This window comes from Emys orbicularis, chromosome 1 (assembly GCF_028017835.1).
Source record: "Emys orbicularis isolate rEmyOrb1 chromosome 1, rEmyOrb1.hap1, whole genome shotgun sequence".
NCBI lineage: Eukaryota > Metazoa > Chordata > Testudines > Emydidae > Emys > Emys orbicularis.
This window is the reverse complement of record NC_088683.1, coordinates 368,657,765-368,678,566: the sequence shown is the minus strand read 5'-3', so window position 1 is coordinate 368,678,566 and position 20,802 is coordinate 368,657,765. Positions and strand designations below refer to the sequence as shown.

General features: G+C 50.0%; 2 protein-coding genes and 1 pseudogene across 2 annotated transcripts in view; 1 reads left to right on the top strand and 2 right to left on the bottom strand.

Moving 5' to 3' along the window:
* Positions 1–20,802, bottom strand: part of LOC135873700 (olfactory receptor 52Z1P-like) — a 68,296-nt gene that overhangs the window by 12,136 nt on the left and 35,358 nt on the right. The gene's annotated exons all lie outside the window — the stretch shown is intronic.
* Positions 8,895–9,845, top strand: LOC135895457 (olfactory receptor 52B2-like). The gene has a single exon (XM_065423569.1). It carries the CDS (start codon positions 8,895–8,897, stop codon positions 9,843–9,845), a length of 951 nt encoding a protein of 316 aa, XP_065279641.1.
* Positions 11,246–12,908, bottom strand: LOC135892137 (olfactomedin-4-like; annotated as a pseudogene).

The window sequence follows — 20,802 nt, the reverse complement described above, 5'->3', positions numbered from 1 at the left end:
GGCAGCATACTAATCTAAGCTGATAATTAAGCTTAGGAGTTCTCATGCAAATCCCCACATCTGTACCCTAAAGTTCAGAGTGGGGGTGAAAGCTATGACAGGGCATTTGAAAGAAGATCAGACAAACCCATGGAGAATAGACTGTAGGGAATGATCCTGGGCTGGCTGCTGGTGCCTGGGCCGGCTTTAGGCCGATTCCCCCGAATCGGGCCCCGCAGGTAGGAGGGCCCTACGCCTAAGAGGGCCCCGTGCCTTAGGCTCACCTGACGGCAGTCCGCTCCGGCGGCATTTTGGCGGCGGGGGGGTCTGCTCTGGGGTCTTCAACGGCATTTTGGCGGCGGGGGCTCCTTCAGTGCCGCGGAAGACCCCCTGCCGCTGAAGTGGCGCCGAAGACCCGGACCACTGCCAGGTATTCGAATTGGGCCCCGCAGGTCCTAAAGCCAGCCCTGGCTGGTGCCATGCAGCAGAGGGGACCCAAGACATCTTCTCCACCTCTACCAGCAAGGAACAGCCACCGCCTCTGAGGCGGGAAGGGCTCAGGCTGACTAAACACACAGCAGCTGCTTGAGAGGCCAGCAGAACTGAAGCGTCCCAGCCCGTGGAAGCGAACAGCCAGCACCTCAGCAATTCACCGAGCGGAGGTGGGGACATCTCCCAGCACCTGCTTCTAAGGGCCGTGCAGTGAACCCAGAAAACAAACAGCAGCTGCTTCTAGGGACGGAGCGTTGGCTGTGTCCCTGTTCCCATTCCCCTCCCATTAGCAAAACATGATTCCAATTCCCCCACCCCCATTCCCGCCCTTTACTTCCTGATTGACTGCAGACTATATAGTAAAGCTTGAGTTCTGCTTAGCTATACCTTAACCAATCATTTTACTGACATTTAACTAACCAATCCTAACACATTGTAACATGATTATTTAACCAATTATATCCCACCACCTTAATTGGTTTACACCCAACAAAATTAATTATACAGCAGACAGAAAATCACAGAACCAGACAGAGATTATACAGACAAACAATAGGGAAGTGGAGACTACAGTGATAGAACAATACAGAAATGAGGATTTCACATCCCAGCTATTGATAAGTAAGTTCTTGCCAGACAGGATGCTATCAAACTGTTTCCTTTTACATCTTCTAGGCTCTTCCCTCTCTCTGGAGCTGATAGATCGATCACCTTCCTAACAGCCCCAGATTGCCTGATTTCAATGTGACTGGTTTGGGATGTGAGGATGTGACCGTTCACTTCCCAGCTTATGGTTGCCTCTGCTGCTTAGCCCAAGGCTTAGCCTAAGAACAGGGCCTCAGACTGTCACAGTGAGAAAAGGCCCTTACACAGACAGACAGTGATTTTGATTCTCTCTTTTATACCTCTATAACTAGCTACGTGATAAACATATACCTACATTCTTAAAGTATAGGCCTTTGCAGACAGGCCTGAATATCTACATCCTTGCCTTCAGCTAACTCTCCTGGTAGGGGATCTGTAGGAGGTCCGGACTCACCCCTGCGGTGCCTCCTACTGGTCGTCCAAGAAATTAGCTCACCAGCCTCTGGAGCGCCCTCTGCAGGCCGGTGATCCGCCTTGTCCTCTGCACTGGCCCCCGTGTCCCTCCCAGGACCCCGGTGACCCTTGCTCTGGGTGCTGCCCCCTGGCAATACCCACACACATGCTCGGTCTCCCCTTCCTGGGGAACCCCCACCCCCTAACCCCACCTCACCTCAGGATAAGGCCACTGCCAGTCACCAACTAGCCCCCACTCTCTGGGGCAGACTGCAGTATAGGCCACTCATCACTGGCAAGGGGGGGGTTGGACCTGCTGCCTTAGCCTAGCCCTGGGTTGCCCTCTGCAGCCCCCCAGTACCCCTTGGCCTATTACCAGGCTGCAGCCTGGGGCTTTCCAGGCTGGAGCTCCCCAGCTCCTCAGCCTTTCCCCAGCCCTGCTCCACTATAGGTACCCTGTCTAGCTCCCTGCAGCCAGGCCCTTCTCTTTCTGAAGGCAGAGACAGACTGTTGGACGCCTGGCTCCCAGCCTCTTTATACCGGCCATCTGGGCTCTGATTAGGGTGTGGCCCAGCTGCAGCAACTTCCCCCAATCAGCCAGGGTTTTACCTTGCCCAGCCCCAGCCGTCTGCAGGGCTTTTCCAACCCCTCAGGGCAGGAGCGGGTGTCCACTCCACTACACACCTCCCCCCTTAAAACCCCCACCCCAGGGAATCAAGGGGCCTTCTGGCCTGTGTGGCCCGGAGGTGTCCCGCCAGCTGCGCCTGCTTCTCCTCACTGTCCTTGAGCTTGACAGCCAGGTCTTCCCTCTCCTGGCAGGCTTTTTGGAGCCGCGCCTCTGCCGTCCACCGGGCCTGCTCCGTGGCCTCTAGCCGCGTCCGCAGGTCCTGGTCCCCCAGGCCGTCTTCCTGACCCCCCACCCTCAGGGTCTGGGTCCATTTGGTGGCCTGGTCATGGACCACTTGGGTCCCAGCCTCTTCCTGGGCCCACTTGCTCTGGGTCTCATCATCGGCGACAAACCCCGGGCCAGTCTGGGTTCATGCCTCCCGCAGGGATCCCTCCATCCCGGTCACCGCCTCCAGCGGTTTTGGCCCTTCTGGTGTCACAGGCACCTCCTCTGGCCTCTCCTCACTTCTTCTGAGGGGGCAGTGCCTCCTTATATGCCCGGGCTCCCTACAGCCCCAGCAGGCATCCCGCCTCTGTGCTGCCCCGGGCCTCGGTATTTTCCTTTTGTCCTTCACCGGGCCAACCCTCCCTGGGCCGTATTCCTGGGGCTGGGGCACTCCTGCTTCAGGTGCCCCCTGCGCCCACAGGCCCAACATGCCTTCAGCCGCTGAAGTTCCCTCCCCCCGCGGCCTACTTGAGGGATCGGGCTCCGGCGCATTGCGGGGTGAGGTCCTCTGCCTCCAGCCCCATTGGGACAGTCCCGTTTTAAATGTCCAGCCTGACCACAGGCGTAGCAAGCCTTCGCCACAGGCCTCCTGGCCCTGGCACTCTGTGGCCCACGCCCTCCGCGGTCTCTTGTATACTCCCTCCTCAGGAGTGTTCGCACGGCCCGCTGCTCCTCCACCAGCTGGCCGATCTGTGCCTGGAGGGCCCACAGCACCTCCCACAGTCCATCCCGGGTCTCCCGGGCCCCCGTCAGCCCCCTTCCACTGGGCCTCTGACGCCGGGCCCCACCCGGGGACAACCCCCGGGGTCTCTGCATAATATACCCCGCAGTATACGGGATCCATTGTCCCGTTCCTCAGTTTCCCCTGTCCAGGCAATAGTCCTGCTGTTCTCGTCTTGCCCCTTGTGTCAGGGGTGGATCGCTATGCCCGCATTCTCCACCATATGTAGAGGGGTCCGGACTTACCCCTGCGGCGCCTCCTGCTGGTCATCCAGGGAATTAGCTCACCAGCCTCTGGAGCGCCCTCTGCAGGGCGGTGATCCGCCTTGTCCTCTGCACTGGCCCCCGTGTCCCTCCCAGGACCCCGGTGCCCCTTGCTCTGGGTGCTGCCCTCTGGCAATACCCACACACGCTGGGGAAAGGCTGAGGAGCTGGGGAGCTCCAGCCTGGAAAGCCCCAGGCTGCGGCCTGGTAATAGGCCAAGGGGTACTGGGGGTTGCAGAGGGCAGCCCAGGGCTAGGCCAAGGCAGCAGGTCCAAACCCAACCTTGCAGATGATGAGTGGCCTATATTGCAGTCTGCCCCAGAGAGTGGGGGCTAGTTGGTGACTGGCAGTGGCCTTATCCTGAGGTGAGGTGGGGTTAGGGGGTGGGGGTTCCCCAGGGAGGGGAGACCCAGCGTGTGTGGGTATTGCCAGGGGGCAGCACCCAGAGCAAGGGTCACCGGGGTCCTGGGGGGGACATGGAGGCCAGTGCAGAGGACAAGGCGGATCACCCGCCTGCAGAGGGCGCTCCAGAGGCTGGTGAGCTAATTCCCTGGACGACCAGCAGGAGGCGCCGCAGGGGTGAGTCCGGACCCCTCTACAGGATCCCATAGTGCTGCAGCCATTGTCTGCAGAAACTGACCCCTCCCTCTTCTATCATCCTGCTAACCAAGAGATTCTCTAGTGTTCTTCGTTTAAAGTTGTTTCACCTGTACCGTGTCCCAGATTTGTCCCAAAGCAGGTGGAGAGGAAATATGTTACAATGTCACACACGGCGTGACCACCTGTCCTTTGTTCGGGGCCCAGTGTTCCACATTACACATCAAATCAATAAATATTGTCTTGTAAACACCAGGAATCATGCAAAGGATGGGACACTGTAATACAATCGGTTCTTTGTATATGAGTGTGTGTCACAAATCAAACATCGGGGGGGGGGCCTTAAAAATAGACATTCTCCAATAATTTCCAAGTTGTCCTTTATTTGAAATCTAAAGGGTGTGTACATGGGCGAAAGGGAGATTACCAGAGCCAGGGACTAGCTGTTCTGGTGCAGGAACATTAGTGCTAGGGAAGCTGTGCGTTCCCTGTTGCCAGGCCCTTTTGTGCTGCCCCTGGTGTTAGCACCATCAGACCCACTTACTTTTTGCAGACTCCGGGCAGCACCCACCAGTACGAAGTGCCAGGCTTTGTGCACAGCGATGCCTGGCTTCTGGCAGGCTCCTAATGTGCCCCGCTGACTGGGCGGGTTGCAGTGGCCACCCCAGTGGCAGAGGCCAGACCAGCCCCAGTGCACTGCCCCCGGATGCACTGACAGAGACATGCCCCAAAACACACTAGCCAACATGCATCTCCTGCAGGGAGGGACTGGCCTGCACAGCCACCTAGGGGAGCAGCTGCTGTGTCCCAGTTGCTGGGAGGGGTGTGGGTGGGTGGGTCAACACAGCATTTAAAGCTGGCTGCCCCCTGTGGCTGACTGGGGCTCGCTGTGGGGCTGTGTCTGGGCTAGCTGAACCCCAAGCACCGAGACCCCTGGGGGGAAAGGGACTCACAGAGGCCAAATGTCTACACAGCCCCAGTCCGCTGAGCAACTGCAGGAAGGGGCGTGGGCCTGGCAGAGCTAATCCCCAGACATGGCCAGAAGGAGGCGCCCCTAGGGGCAAGCGGAGCACCCCGTGACACGCTCTCAGAGAGGAAGAATCGGCTTGTGATTACGGCTCTGGGCTGGGACTTGGGAGCCCTGGATTCAAATCCTGGTTCTGCCACTGACTCCCTGTGTGGCCTTGGGTGAGTCACTTAGCGTCCCTGGAGCTCCGTTCCCCACCTACAAACTGGGGGCAATGTGACTTCTTTGCTCCCACCCTTTGGTTAGGTTGAGAGCTCTCTGGGGCAGGAGCTGCGCTCGCCGTATGTGTCCAGCCCAGTGCAGCAGCGCCCTGATCCCCGGTAGGGCTTGTAGGTGCTCCCCTGCTCCCCGTGTGAAATAACAGCCAGAGCCTGGGCGTTTGGGCTGGCGATGGGGAAAGCCGGCAGGAATATCGTTCATACAAACACTGGGCAATCCCCTGTTTAAAGATCACACCTGCATGAGGCTGATGCGGAAACTGGTGAGTCCCTGGGGCTCCCTGGTGGCTCAGAGCCCCGCCGGGATTCCCAGGGAGGCAGTATAAATATCCCTGTGTCTCAGCCCTGGTCAGTGCGGTTCACACTGCCTGGAGCTCTGCACCCGGCTCACAGGCAGAGATTCCTCAGCCCCGGCTGGAGCAGGAGCTCGGTGAGTCGTTTGGGATCGGGGCAGGCCTCCATTACTGTGCATCCCTCTCTTTAGAAAGTCGCCCGTTGCGTATCATCAGTGGGAACATTAGCACGCAAAGGACCCAGGCCAAGGGCACCTTCAGCATCCACTGCTTTCAATGGGAGCTGAGGGCACATAGGATCTTGCAGGATCGAGCCCACAGTCAAAGAAAAGACAGTGAGAATATAGACTCGAATGCAGTGTGTTTCATGCCTGTAATGAGCTGCAGTATTCTCATCGGGTACTGCTGCTGGCGCGCAGCAGGCCCAGGAACAGAAAATAGGCATTCCCAGTTCTTGTCCCATCACCTGGCCTCTCCCTGGCCCGGATCCTGCAAAGACGTTCCACAGGAGGGGTCCCTGTAAGGTCAACACCTATGTTCATTTTTCCAGTGTGCAAGGAAGAGATAATACCTGCTGCACCTCCCCGTGGGGCTGATCCTGCTAAGACCTGCTAAGCGCTGTTATTACAGATCATTCCTGTCCCATTCAGGGAGGGGAGGCATGTCTAGATTTCCCTTCCCATCCCAATAGCTCAGACAGGAGCAGGCCAGAATCACTAGCATTTCTTTATACCAAGCTTCCAAATGATTCAGCTATAAAATAATCATGAACTTCAGGGCTTTAGATACTGAGGTGACAGTGCCTTGAAACACCAAAGATGGTGGGTGGAGGGACAGAAAGACAGGGAGATAGAAACTATTTTTTTATTTTGTATTTTCAGGGAATGTGCAATTCTAACAGAGCAGCTGAATTCTCCACTCTGCAAATCACGCGTGCAAGGCTGAAGTGTGCTTTGTCTTCCCCGTGGATCATATGGAAAAACTGTGTGTAACTACTGCAATGGGATATTACATGGGGCTGCCTTCGTGCAACATCCCAGTTACCCTGGATCACAAGCTGACCCTTGACATTCTCCCAAGGTTGGTTGCAACAACACCAGTTTTTACCTAAGTCTGTAAGCCTCAGATAACAAAGGGCCAGCTCATCAGCCGGTGTCACCTGCCGTAGCTGCATTGCCTTTGATAGGGCCGTGCGGATTCCACCAGCTGGGGATCTGGCCCCGTGTGACAGCTGGACACATTTCTGAAGGAGCCCTTTGTCATTTAAGCAGTGTGATGGAATAGGGTGAGAGGCAGGGCATAGGCAGCCAGGAGAAAATGCCCCCAAGAGATGCAGCTTCCAGGCTCACAGACAAGGAGACGCCCGTCGCCCAGACAGGGTTTATAATGTCATGTCTCTGCCTGGGACACACGGCCATTTCCTGACCCGGCAGACATTCTAACGGGCCCAGGGAAGGGTGTGGGGTGTCATTGGTACCCGAGTCTCCTGCTCCCCGTTACCCTGGAGAGTCTTCTGGGCATCTCCGAGCTGGGCTTAGACTGTGACTCCAGAACGCTTTCACTGACAAACAATCTGCTATTTTGGGCCGGACTAATTAAAAGCACCAAAGAACAAAGTGCACCTACTACAAAGGTAGGAACAGAGGCATTGCCAGGCTGGGTCAGACCAGGGTCTGTCTCGTCCAGCGTCCCCCTCCAACAGTGAGCTGCACCAGGTGCTGCAGGGAAGGGGCAAGAAACTCCAGAACTGGCAGATGTGGGATAACATGACACTTCTTCAGGGATCATCCTGACCGGTAATAGTTGGCAATTGATTTAAATGTGAAGCGTGAGGTTTAATCTCTTTCAATACTCGGTTATTTCCTAGACCTATTGACTGATTGATTAAAGATGAGGATTAGAACTTTCCTGCAGACTCCCTATACCAGGCGATGGCAAATTGGTTCTGTGGAGAGGGCTGAATTTCATTGTTAACTCTGGTCCCTTGGCTGGGGTGTAGAGTTAGCCCAATGGATCTGCCATTGAAATCAAGGGGAGCGCTGCATGGAGACCACGGGGCGAGGGATCTGAAAAGGACTTGGGGGTTCTGGGGGATAATCAGCTGAACATGAGCTCCCAGTGCCGTGCTGGGGTCAAATGGGGCTAATGTGATTCTTGGACGTATGAACAGGGGACTCTCAGTACGAGGAGGGAGATTATATGACCTTTGTATTTGGCACTGGGGTGACCCCTGCTGGAATCCTCTGCCCAGTTCTGGTGTCCTCAATTCAAGAAGGATGTTGATAAACTGGAGAGGGGGCAGAGAAGAGCCATGGGAATGATTAAATGATAGGAAAAGCTGCCTTGTAGGGATAGACTCAAGGAGCTCAGTCCACTTAGTTTAACGAAGAGAAGGTGAAGGGGTGACACGATCACAGTTTATGAGTACCGAGACGGGGACCAGAAATGTGAGAACAGAGGGCTCTTCAGTCCACAAATATCTAACACGATTCAGTGGCTGGAAGGTGAAGCTAAACAAATTCAGACTAGAAATAAGGCACAAATTCTCAGCAGTGAGGGTGATTAGCTCTTGGAACAAGTGACCACAAGTTGCGGTGGATTCTCCATCCCTGACAATCTTTAAATCGAGAGTGGAGGCGTTTAGAAAGATCTGCTCTTCGTCAAACAGGAATTGATTCAGGGCAGTTCATTGGGCTGTGTTATACAGGAGGTCAGATGTGATGATCACGGTGGTCCAATGTGGCTGTAGAATCTATGAATCCATTAGTAATCCCTTCTGCAGTGACTAACATTTGAGTTGCCGTTGTATTTAGTTGTTCAGTAGTTGACTGTTGCATTCTGCATCAATCAATGGGAAAAGATAAAGTAGGAACCGAGCTGGGTAAATAATTCCTAACAAAGCTGAACTTCACCTTTTTGGTTTCTGTTTGTGCATCATCCCAGAGCTGACTGAGATTTGCATTCATGCATAAGTTATCTGAAATTATCCGCCCAATAATGCTTGTGCTGTGGCTTCTTTACAGTGGGTTTGCAGGTGTTCCTATCTGACATCTGCTCTTTCTGACTGGTCACTGTCACATGGTACGTTTCTGTCCTTTACTTGTCTGAATGTAGCTCTTATGCTCAGGTTTGTATTGCATTCAAAGAATGCACATTTCAAGTTCACGTTATGTGAATCTTGGCACTATTTCCTGAAAAGAACCTGTTTCTGGTGGCCAAGACGGCCCTGGGCCTTGTGCAAGCTCTTGGCAGGGGGTGAATTTCGCTCTAGAATGTTAGTGAGAAGTGAGCGTGAAAGGGGCACTACCCCCCAAGTAATGACCTTGTCTTTCTTTCCAGTTTGCCTAGCATCTAAGCAGAGCCCACACTTCATCATGTCTGCTGTCAACAGCACAAAATTCAGTCATCTCACATTCATCCTCCTCGGCATCCCGGGCCTGGAGGACTGGCACACCTGGATCGCCATCCCCTTCTGTTTGATGTACACTGTTGCTCTTTTAGGGAATTGTGTTCTAATATTCCTTATTGCAACAGAGCGCAGCCTCCAGGAGCCCATATACCTTTTCCTCTCCATGTTGGCAGTCAGCGATTTAATATTATCTACTTCTACAGTGCCGAAAATGCTGGCCATCTTCTGGTTTAGGGCCAGGGAAATTGCTTTCGAGTCCTGCCTCATCCAGGTGTTCTTTGTTCACTTTGGGTTTGTTGCCGAGTCAGCCGTCCTGCTGGCCATGGCGTTTGATCGGTATGTAGCCATCTGCGACCCCCTCAGATACACGACTATCCTCACCAATGCGAAGATTGGGAAAATCGCCATGGCCATAGTCATCAGAAGCTTTTGTATAATTGTCCCCGTTTTCTTTCTGCTCCAATGGCTGCCCTTCTGCGGAAGCAACGTCCTACCGCACTCATACTGCGAGCACATAGGGGTGGCCAGCCTGGCCTGTGCAGACATAACCGTCAATATCTGGTATGGCTTTGCAGTGCCGATTGTAACCGTTATACTAGACGTTGTATTTATTGGGGTGTCTTACGTGCTGATCCTCAGGGCTGTCTTCAGGCTCCCCACCAAAGATGCCCGGCTCAAGGCTTTAAGCACCTGTGGCTCCCACTTCTGTATCATCATCTTGTTTTATACCCCAGCATTTTTCACTCTCCTAACCCACCGCTTTGGCCGACATGTCCCCCGTCACATTCACATCCTGCTGGCCGATCTCTACGTGCTCATCCCCCCCGTGCTAAACCCCATTGTTTACGGGATGAAAACCAAGCAGATTCGGAAACAAGTGGGCTGTATGTTCTCGCAGAAGTGGAAATGGTGCTGAGTGCCCCCGCTGGGCTGCTAGCTGAGCAAGGAAACTTACTCGTTTGGCTTCTTCCTCACTGCATGGAGAGGGTCCCTTGGCACCGAGAAATGGATGTTAACACTTTCACTCCCTGTAGCAAAATAGACATTATCAGCTCCCGGGGTGTTTCATTGCACACCCAGGGCCATGGCACTATGTGGGCTCGAGATCTATTCATTGGTAGCCTTCTGATCAGTTTTAATGACACCCCCAGAACAGGGAGGGTCTCACTAGTGTGAGGGGAAGCCAAATGGGAGGTTAGTTCTTATGCTGCCCACTTTAGGCCAGACGGAGAGGCACAAGGAAGCTGACAAGTGAGTTACGCTCACCTTGACGGGCACCGAAAAAGTCTGCGGCTCCATGGAGTGCTGCTGCCACTTCACAGATGATGGAGGTGAAAAACCCTCCAGTTAAGGGATGATTTTGGCCAGTTAGACAAAGAACCACTTTTGCCTTCAGTACAGTAGATATCTATGGACATGGGAACTGCCGGGCTGGACCAGAGCCGTGGTCCATCTCGTCAGTATCCTGTCTCTAGTAGCCGGTCCTGGCTGCTTCAGAGGAATCCCCGCAGGGCTATGCACAGTTATCCTCTGCATGGGAAAGTTTCTTCCTAAACCCCATCACTTAGTGGTTGACTTATGCCCTCATTACTGTACATTTGGTATTCTCATCTATATTAATGGCCAAGTCTCTTTTGAACCCTGCTCAGTTCTTGGCCTTAATGGTATCTTGTGGCAGTGAGTTCCAAAGGCTAATTGTGTTGTGTAAAAACAACAAACCCTCCCTCCACCATTTTGAATTTGCTGACTTTTGGGTTTCATTGAATTTCCTTCCACAACCATGACCCAACAATGTGGTTTTTCTCTCAAGATTCGGCCCTAATTTTCCCCCATGTAAATCTCTGCCTCTATTAGTTTTCTAATTGTTCTAAATGATTAATTTTAATGATTAGTGCTGTGATTATTTTGATGTCCTGTGAAAGTGTCAGTAAAAAAACATAGAATCATAGAAGATTAGGGTTGGAAGAGACCTCAGGAGGTCATCTAGCCTGACCCCCTGCTCAAAGCAGGACTAACTCCAATAAATCATCCCAGCCAGGGCTTTGTCAAGCCGAGCCTTAAAGACCTCTAAGGATGGAGATTCCACCACCTCCCTAGGTAACCCATTCCAGTGCTTCACCACCCTCCTAGTGAAATAGTGTTTCCTAATATCCAACCTAGACCTCCCCCACTGCAACTTGAGACCATTGCTCCTTGTTCTGTCAAAACATAACTGCATTTTTCCATGCGATGATGATGCATTTTTTATTTTTGCTTTGGCATTCAAAGGCAGCTATTTCTGCCACTGGGGGATTCACTCTGAATCACTCTGCATGACTAATTTGCACAGAAACCAAAGAAAGCTCTCACTGGGAGGTGGGCTGGAAGCTCAGGTTGTAAGTTGCCATCATTGTCCACCTAGAGCTTATGGTCCAAGGGCTGGTAGTTGATTCTTTGCACTGTGTTTAACATTTTATCCAGCCTGATGCTAATTCTGCCCTCTTTCCCAGTGTTGATATTGTACATATAAAATATCTCCTCCTGCCTAGTGTGGACAGATCTAGTGGCATAAAGAACCCCACATATAAAGAAAGCATTGGAAACAGAAGACTTGTATGGCCTGTTATACCAGGTATTTTGCACTTGCAGGTAGCCTTCACTGAGTTTGCTAATCACAGTGTAACCTGTATTTGCGTCTCTTGAATTAATTACCCACAACCCACTTTCATCCACAGCAAAGTCAATGTCCTGCCATGATGCACCAGTGTAGGAAACGCAGTTGTTGTACATGAATCTGGGATGTATTTTAGACTGAACTAGCTGGTTTGTATTTAAGTTGAGCTTATACGTATTGCCAGTGTCGTAGAGTTACAGTACATGAAATTCCTATCCATGGTAATATCCCCACCTTGTCCACACTGAATTCTGTTCTCCTGATCATTTCTCTACACCAGCAAATCATCATATGACTGGTAAAGACGGTAATATGCCAGCGATCTCCCATCTGTGTTCAAAGGTGTCACCCAGTAAAGTTCCTTCTCTGGGTTAGCAGGAGAGTGGGATAGGAATAGGCATGGCCCCATCTAGTTCAGCTGTGTCAAGACGGGTTTGCTGATGCCCATGAGCCCACCATGGTCACAGGTCCCTGGAATCAAAAGGAAAATACATGGTTATAAAATTGGGATACAAAGGAGGTTAAGGACTCAGAAGCGTAGCTAGCGGGGTGCAGGGGAAGCAGCCGCTTCCCCCGCCTTTCCAAAAGCGGCCGGAGGAGCGAGGGGGGGCACAGGCTGGCAACCCGCAGCGTGGTCGGCAGCCATGGGGGTGCGGCGGGCATGGCCGGAGGAGCGGGGGGGGGGTGCAGCATGCGGCCCGCAGCACGGCCAGAGGAGCGAGGGGAGCGCAAGCTGGCGGCCCGCAGCGTGGCCGGCAGCCATAGGGGGGTGGCAGGCATGGCCAGAGGAGTGGGGGGGGCACAGGGGTGACACGGCAGGGCCGGAGGAGCCATGGGGGGGGAGGGGCGGTACGGCCGGAGAAGGAGCCAAGGGGGGGGTGCGGAGCAGCCGGAGGAGGAGCCAAGGGGGGCGTGGCCAGAGGAGGAGCCAAGGGGGGGCGCCTTTTTTATGTTTCCTCCCCCACCTCTTGGAACCTGTCAGGACTCCATGGATCCTTCCATCCTCTGCCTCTATGGATGGGGTGATTAGGGTCACAGGGAGACACTGGCAGCCAGGGAGCAGGAGTGGGGAGGTTTCTTCCCCACCCCACCTCCAGCTAAAGGGACTGAACTCTGGGGAGTGGGCATTGGTGGTTGCTGGAAATCCACAAGTCATCCCCCTTCCCTTCCCCTCCTATTCAAGGAATAGAGGCCATGCTGACCGGGGGTGATGTGTTTGGTGGCATTCTCCTCCTGCCATGCCTTCAGCCGTTCCTGCAAGGCCGCGGTTTCCCGGTGGATGGCCAGGACCTTCTTTTTGTCCAGCATCTCCAGCTGATCCACCATGAGGCTCACGTTTGTACTCCCAAATTTATAACCATTTATTTTCCTTTTGATTGTGACCACTGGCTCAGTGAAGGGTGAGCACCAGCCACTGTCTAGACTCCTAACTCGGCGGATGCTAGACTAACACAGGCCTCCTGGCCTGCTCTGAGGGGAATGCCACCCCAGGGGTGGGGGAGCAGGGGGTAGGGGAATGCAGGCCCGCCTGACTCCACTGTGTCCCAGCCCAGGACCCTAACAATGGCAGAGTGATCTGGCACTGGGTCAGTGGGGATCGGCCCACAACACGCGGACCTTGTGAAAGAGAGAGAACCCCACGGCCCAGAGGTCTGGGCGCTCACATGGGGTGTGGAGACCTAGGGTCAAATCCCTGCTCCAAATCACACAGAGCTTGGTCTTAAAACTAAGTCTTCCACAGCCATGTGAACGCTCTGCCATGGGTAATTCAGGCTTGGGGAGCGCTTGCTCACCAGCCGTTCCATCCTGAGGAAGCTGCCTGGTGAAGGTTTCATGGAAACCAACACGTTCCTGTGAAAAGGTTTGTTTTGGAGACACTGGCATTTCCCACCAACAAATGTGTCCTCAAAAAATGCCCGACCGGCTCTAGTTTAGATTGGAATGGGCTACTCCACCGTCCCTGCTTCATATCCCCTCAGCGCTGGATTGACGTCAGCTGTTCCAACTGCACCTCCATGGCAATGCAAACGACTCCCCAGGCTCCTGCCCCGGCCGGGGATGAGGAATCTCTGCCTGTGACCCAGATGGGGAGCGCCAGCTGGTGGGGAATCTGCACTGACCTGGGCTGAGACACAGGGATATTTATACTGCTGCACTGTGAATCCCAGCAGGGGGCTCATAGCTACCAGGGAACATAAGAACAGCCCTACTGGGTCAGAGCAATGGTCCATCTACCCTAGTATTCTGTCTCTGACAGTGGCCAATACCAGGTGCTTCAGAGGGAATGAACAGAACAGGGCAATTTATCGAGTCATCCATCCCGTCGTCAAGTCCCACTTTCTGGCAGTCAGAGGTTTAGGGACACCGAGAGCATGGCGTTGTATCCCTGACCATTTTGTCCTCCAAGGCCTATTTAATTCTTTTTTTAACACTGTTTTAATTGTGGCCTTCACAACATCCCCTGGCAAAGAGTTCCACAAGTTGACTGTGCACTGTGTGAAGAAATACTTCCTTTTGTTTCTTTGAAACTTGCTGCCAATTCATTTCATTGGGTGATCCCTGTGTGACATTATTGACATAAACTGTGACCCTATAGATCATTGTTGCAACCACTGTTGTATATTTGCAGCAAATATTGTACAAAGGTTGTTGTGTGAGGTGTCTATGAAAAGGTTATGATTTGCTGCTTATAATTATACTATCTGTATGTGTGTATCATTTTGTAGTTGAAGTTATGAATATTGGCTATGTACTTGTATCTCAATGTGTTTTGATTCTAAGTAACCTCAGTGAAGCATTTGGTCAGCTTCTTGAGGAAGGACTATTCTGGGTAAGTGCCCAGTCAAGGAACACTTAACTGAGAATGAACTTTGGGAGATGCCAATCTACATCTACGCTTTCCTGGGAACATTCAAACTAACATGTAAACAATGGCATCGGCCTGAAAACTGAGTCATGCGTGGACATGTGACTTGCCCATGTGACTCCAAACGCCATCTTGCTGCAGTGTTTTTCCACAGTAAGAACAAAGAGGTCCTTCCACAGGGCAGAGAATATAAAAGGCCCTGGAAACCCCTCCATTTTGTCTTCAGTCCTGCTTCTTACTTCTGGAGGAACCTTGCTGCAAACTGAAGCTCTGAACAAAGGACTGAATGACCCATCGCAGCTGTGGCTGTGCTCCAGAGATCTGATTTGAACCTGCAGTTTATTTCATCACTGCTACAAGCCTAAACCAAGAACTTTGCCATTGCTGTATGTCATTGATTCCATTTAACCAATTCTAGCTCTCATCTATATTACTTTCTTTTTATAAATAAGCCTTTAGATTTTAGATTCTAAAGGATTGGCAACAGCGTGATTTGTGGGTAAGATCTGACTTGTATATTGACCTGGATCTGGGGCTTGGTCCTTTGGGATTGAAAGAACTTTTTTTCTTTTACTGGGTTATTGGTTTTCATAACCATATACGCCATAACGTGTGGCACTGTTGGTGATACTGGGAAATTGGAATGTCTAAGGAAATTGCCTGTATGACTTATGGTTAGCCGGTGACGTAAGATTCATAGAATCATAGAATCATAGAATATCAGGGTTGGAAGGGACCTCAGGAGGTCATCTAGTCCAACCCCCTGCTCAAAGCAGGACCAATTCCCAACTAAATCAAGAATGAATGAAGTCCTCTCTGTTTGGCTGGTTTGATGTGCCTTAATAATAATGGAACCCCAGCCAGCCTTGGGCTGTAACTGCCCTGCTCTAAGCAATTTGTCCTGAATTGATACTCTCAGTTGTGTCCCACCACAGGCATCATCGTTACACCCTGTGCTTGTATTATGGGAAGGAGTAAATAACACTTCCTTATTCTTTTTCTCCGCACCATTTATGCTTTTATAGCTCTCTATCGTATCCCCCTTACCCAGATCTTGCCAGTATTTATTCTCCTTTCTATTTTTCTCAGTAGGATTTGCTTTCCAATTTTTAAAAGATGCCTTTTTGCTTTGAACCACGTTTTCTGAGCAGAACCACACTTCAAACCATTTTACAGGTGGGAAGGGCCTCGCACTATTTAAGTCAGATTTCCAATGGTATTTTGATTTGCATGTGTGTTGCCTATAGTTTTTTTTCTTCCCCATATGAGAATTGTTTAAACAAAAATATAGAATCCAGGCTGGAATAGGTGGAGAGAAGGGCTGCTAGGGCGGTCAGGGCAGTGGAGGGCCTGGCTTTGGAGGGGAGGCTAAAGGAGCTTGGCTTGGTTAGCCCTGCGAAAGTCAGGCTGGGCGGGGATTGGACTGCTTTATAAATACATCTCGAGGTAAACACCCGGGAGGGAGAAGAGCTATTGATGCTAAAGGACAGTGTTGGCACAAGAACAAATGGGGATAAACTGGCCAGGAGTTAACTGAGGCTGGGAATGAGAAGATGGCTTCTAGTCATCGGAGGAGGGAGGTTCTGGATGGAGCTTCATAAATGTATCCACGGGATGATATGACAGGGCTGCCTGTGATAGCAAGAGATTGGACTCAATGACCCAGGAGATCCATTCCAGTGTTATGACCCTTTGTATTTATTATTAGCAATGTTTATTATTTACATTCTTATTTATTCTTTACAAGGAGACAGTGTTAAAGGCACAACAGTAAACCATTCCAATGCAGAGGAAATACAGAAAGAATAGCAAGAGGCCAATATGGCTCAATCAGTAGCTCTTCAATGACCTGACAATCAAAAAGCTTTCCTACAAAAAGTGGGAACATGGACAAATTGATAACGAGGAGTACAAAAGAATGGCACAACTATGGGTATGTCTACACTACAGGATTAATCCGAATTTATATAATTCGAATTTAGGAAACCGATTTTATAAATTCGAATGTATTCGGCCACACTAGGCACCATTAATTCGGTGGTGTGCGTCCAAGCTACCGTAGTAGCATCGATTTCCAGAGCGTTGCATTGTGGGTAGCCAATAACATCTAATTGCCAATAACATCGAATTGCGGCCACACTAACCTTAATTCGGATTAACAATACCGATTTTGACGCTACTCCTCTCGTCGAGGAGGAGTACAGAAATCGAATTAAAGGGCTCTTTAATTCGAATTAAATGGCTTCGTTGTGTGGACGGGTCAAGCGTTAATTCGAATTAAAGCAGCTAAATCCGAATTAAAGTCGTAGTGTAGACCAGGCCTATGTAGAGACAAAATCATAGAATCCTAGAATATTAGGGTTGGAAGAGACCTCAGGAAGTCATCTAGTCCAATCCCCTGCTCAAAGCAGGACCAAATCAGAAAGGCTAAGGCACAAAATGAGTTACCTCTGGCAAGGAACAAAAAAGGCAATAAGAAGAGGTTCTTCAAATACATCAGTAGGAAGAAAAGATGAAGGGAAGGGTAGGTCCTCTACTTAGCGTGGAAGGAGAGCTCAAAACTAATGACAACAAGAAAGCTTTGGTGCTTAACGCCTATTTTGCTTCAGTCTTTCTTTAAAACGTTTATGATGAGCAGGTACTCAACACAATTAATATTTCAACTAGGAGGAAGTTATGCAAGCAAAATAGGGAAAGAACAGGTTAAAGAATATTTAGATGCTTTAGATGTAATCAAGTCAACAGGGCCTGATGAAATTCATCTTAAGCAAGTAGCAGAAGCAATTTGGGGGCCATTAGCAATTATCTTTGACAATTCCTGGAGGACAGGACAGTTCCTAGAAGACTGGAGAAGGGCAAACATAGCACCTATCATTAAAAAGTGGAATAAGGAGGCCCCAGGGAATTATACACCAATCTTCCTGACTTCAGTACCTGGATAGATACTGGACCGAATTATTAAACAATCGATTTGTAAGCCCCTGAAGGATAACAGGGTTATAAGGGATAGTCAGCATGGACTTATCAAAAACAAAACAAGCCAAAACAACTTAATTTCCTACTTTAATAGGGCTACTGACCTAGTGAAAAGGGGGGGAATCAAGAGACAGGATATAATTTTGGTAAGGCTTTGACACAGTTCCTCACAACATTCTCTTAAGCAAACTAGGAAAATGCTGTCCAGATGAAATTACGATAAAGTGACTGCACAACTGGTTGAAAGATCTTACTCAAAGAGTAATTATCAATGGCCTAGGGTCCCCTAGGGGTCAGTCCTGGTTCCGGTACTATTCAATAATTCCATTAATTACTTGGATAATGGAGTGGAGAGTAGGCTTATAAAATTTGCAGATGACACCAAGCTGGGAGGAGTTCCAAGCACTTTGGAAGATAGGTTTAAAATTCAAAATGTCCTTGACAAATTGGACAATTGGTCTGAATTCAACAAAATGAAATTAAATAAAGACAAGTGCAAAGTACTACACTTGAGAAGGAAATATCAAATCCACAACCGCAGACTGGGGAATAACTGTGTAGGTGGTCATATGGCTGAAAAGGATCTGGGGGTTATAGCGGATCACAAACTGAATAGGAGTCAGCAATGTGATGCGTGTAGTACGTAGGACACAGGAGGTAACTGTCCTGCTTTACTCAGCACTGGTGAGGCCCCAGCTGGAGTACGGCATCCAGTTCTGGGCACCACAATTCAGGAAGGATGTGCACAAATTGGAGAGTCCAGAGGAGAGCAACAAAAATGATCAAAGGTTTGGAAAAGCTGATCTCTGAGGAAAGGTTAAAAAACTGGGCATGTTTAGTCTTGGGAAAAGAAGACCGAGGGGAGAGACCTGAGAACACTCTTCAAGTATGCTCTAGGCTGTTATAAAGAGGATGGGAAGAAATTGTTCTACAGGTCCACTGAAGGTAGGAGAAGAACTAATGGTCTTAATCTGCAGCAAGGGAGAGCTGGATTACATATTAGGAAAAACTTTCTAATTTTAGGGACAATGAAGCTCTGGAATAGGCTTCCAAGACAGGTTGTGGAGTCCCCATCATTGGAAGTTTTTAAACACAAGTTGGACAGCAATGCGCAGCTTACGAGAGTGAATCTGGTGTGATTGAGCGTGGCCATGATGGGGCGGGGCACCGTTCCAGTTCACACGTGTTTCCTGTAGACAAAACAAGTGGCAATGACTGTCCGGTTAACTGAGAGTCAGATCAGGTGAATTTCACCTCTGGGCACCGATGGCCCTACACAGGCTTCGTCTATATATTAAAAAAAAAAAAAAACTAAAATCCCTGAGGCAGGAAGTCTCAGCACCCAGGTCTACAGACACAGGGTCATAATATGGCAGTAAAAGTAGTCGTGTAGAGATTGCAGCTCAGATTGGAGCTCGGGCTCTGAAACCTGGAGAGGGGAGTTTTAGAACAAAGTGTAGACATACCCTGAAAAACTTAGGGACCACGTAATTCCTATTCATTCACAGATTCCAAGACCAGAAGGGACCATTGGGATCATCTCGTCTGACCTCCTGCACAGCACAGGCCAGAGAACGTCCTCAAACTAATTAATCCACTATGGCCCTTGGTAACTTGTTTCAATCGTTAATCACGCTCATTGTTAAAAATGTGAGGCCTTATTACCCATCTAGCCATTGGATAGTGTTATACCTTTATCTGGTAGACTGAAGAGCAATTTTCGTTCCCCATGAAGGTACTTATCAACTTTGATCAAGTTACCCCTGTGGCATAACATCCCATATTCTTCATAGCGATATTGTTATGATATGAATATGGCATAACTTTTAGATGTGTCTTATGCAAGATGGGTCATGTGAGGTATCATTGGAAAGGTTATGATTTACTGAATATGATTATCCTATTTGTATACATGTATCATTTCTGTATCTGAAATTAGGAATATTGACTATTTAACAATTACAACTGTGTTTATACCTGGGAAACGCCCACCAGACAATATGCAATCAGCGTGGATGGGCCATTAGGAAAGACAATGGGTCTTTAAAGATGCTGATCTCCCGTCTTCCTGGAGGTCCTTCCTGTCGACGTTGCAAATAAACCTTGTTTCATCGTTGCTTTGGCACTGCAGGGTCATGTGATCATGTCACCTGATACTGGATACCATCTTGGACTGCTGGTACTTTTCCACTGAAGGGGGGTGGGGATCAAACTGGGAAACAAAGGATATGTAAATCCTATTTAAGCCTGGGGAGTGAGTTAATCAAGGTCGCTGGTTGTTCACTGAATCCCCGCCCAGAATGACTGCTGAAAACACCTAAGACTGATCTGGGGAAGAAGGACTGGGACCCAGGCTGAGAAAGGGATCCGGCCTGTGAAAAGCTGGAACTTTAAGCTGGAAGTAAGAGCGGTTTGTCTTCAAGAAACTCTGCAAGCTGCCTAAAACAACAGTTAGGGTGAGAAATTACTACTTGTAACCCGTTTCTTTAGTACATTAGGCTTAGTTTGCATGTTTGTTTATTTTGCTCTTTAATCTGCTTTGATCGGTTTGCTATCCCTCATAACCACTTTAAATCTACCCCTTGTATTTAATAAACTTGTTTTGTTTATTCTAAACCCAGTTTGTGTAATTCATAACGGTGGCGGGGGGAGCTGTGCATCTCTTCCTCCACATTGAGGGAGGGAGCGAATTTCATGAATTTACGCTGTACAGGTTTCTGTGCAGCACAAGACAATACAATTTGGGGTTTACACTGCAAAGGAGGGTGCACTTGAGTCCTGGGCAATCTCCTACCTGAGCTTTCCACACAGAGCTGATCTCAGAGTCTGTGCTTCTTTCTGCAGCTGGGTGTGTCCCTACCAGTGTGTGCGCGAGAGACTGGCACAGAAGGATGGTGTCAGGGAATCCATTCTGGGGGGAACAGGTGAACTCAGTGGGACCCCAGTACTTCAGATGACACCCTGGACAGGGGAAACCCGTCACAACCCCTTAACCTTCTCTTTGTTAGGCTAAAACGATTGAGCGCCTTGAGTCTATCACTATAAGACAGGTTTTCTCATCCTTTAATCATTGTCATGGCTCTTCTCTGAAACCTTCCCAATTTACCAACATCCTCCTTGAACTACGGACACCAGAACTGGACACAATATTCCAGCAGTGCTCGCCTGAGAGCCAAATACAAAGGACATATAACCTCTCTCCCCCTACTCAAGATCCCCCTGTTTTTGCATCCAAGGCTCACAGTGGTCCTCTTGGCCACAGCATTACATTGGGAGCTCATGTTCAGCTGATTATCCACCATGTCCCTCAAATCTTTTTAAGCCTCACCTCTTCCCAAGATAGGATCCCCCACCCTGTAAGTACGGCCGACATTCTTT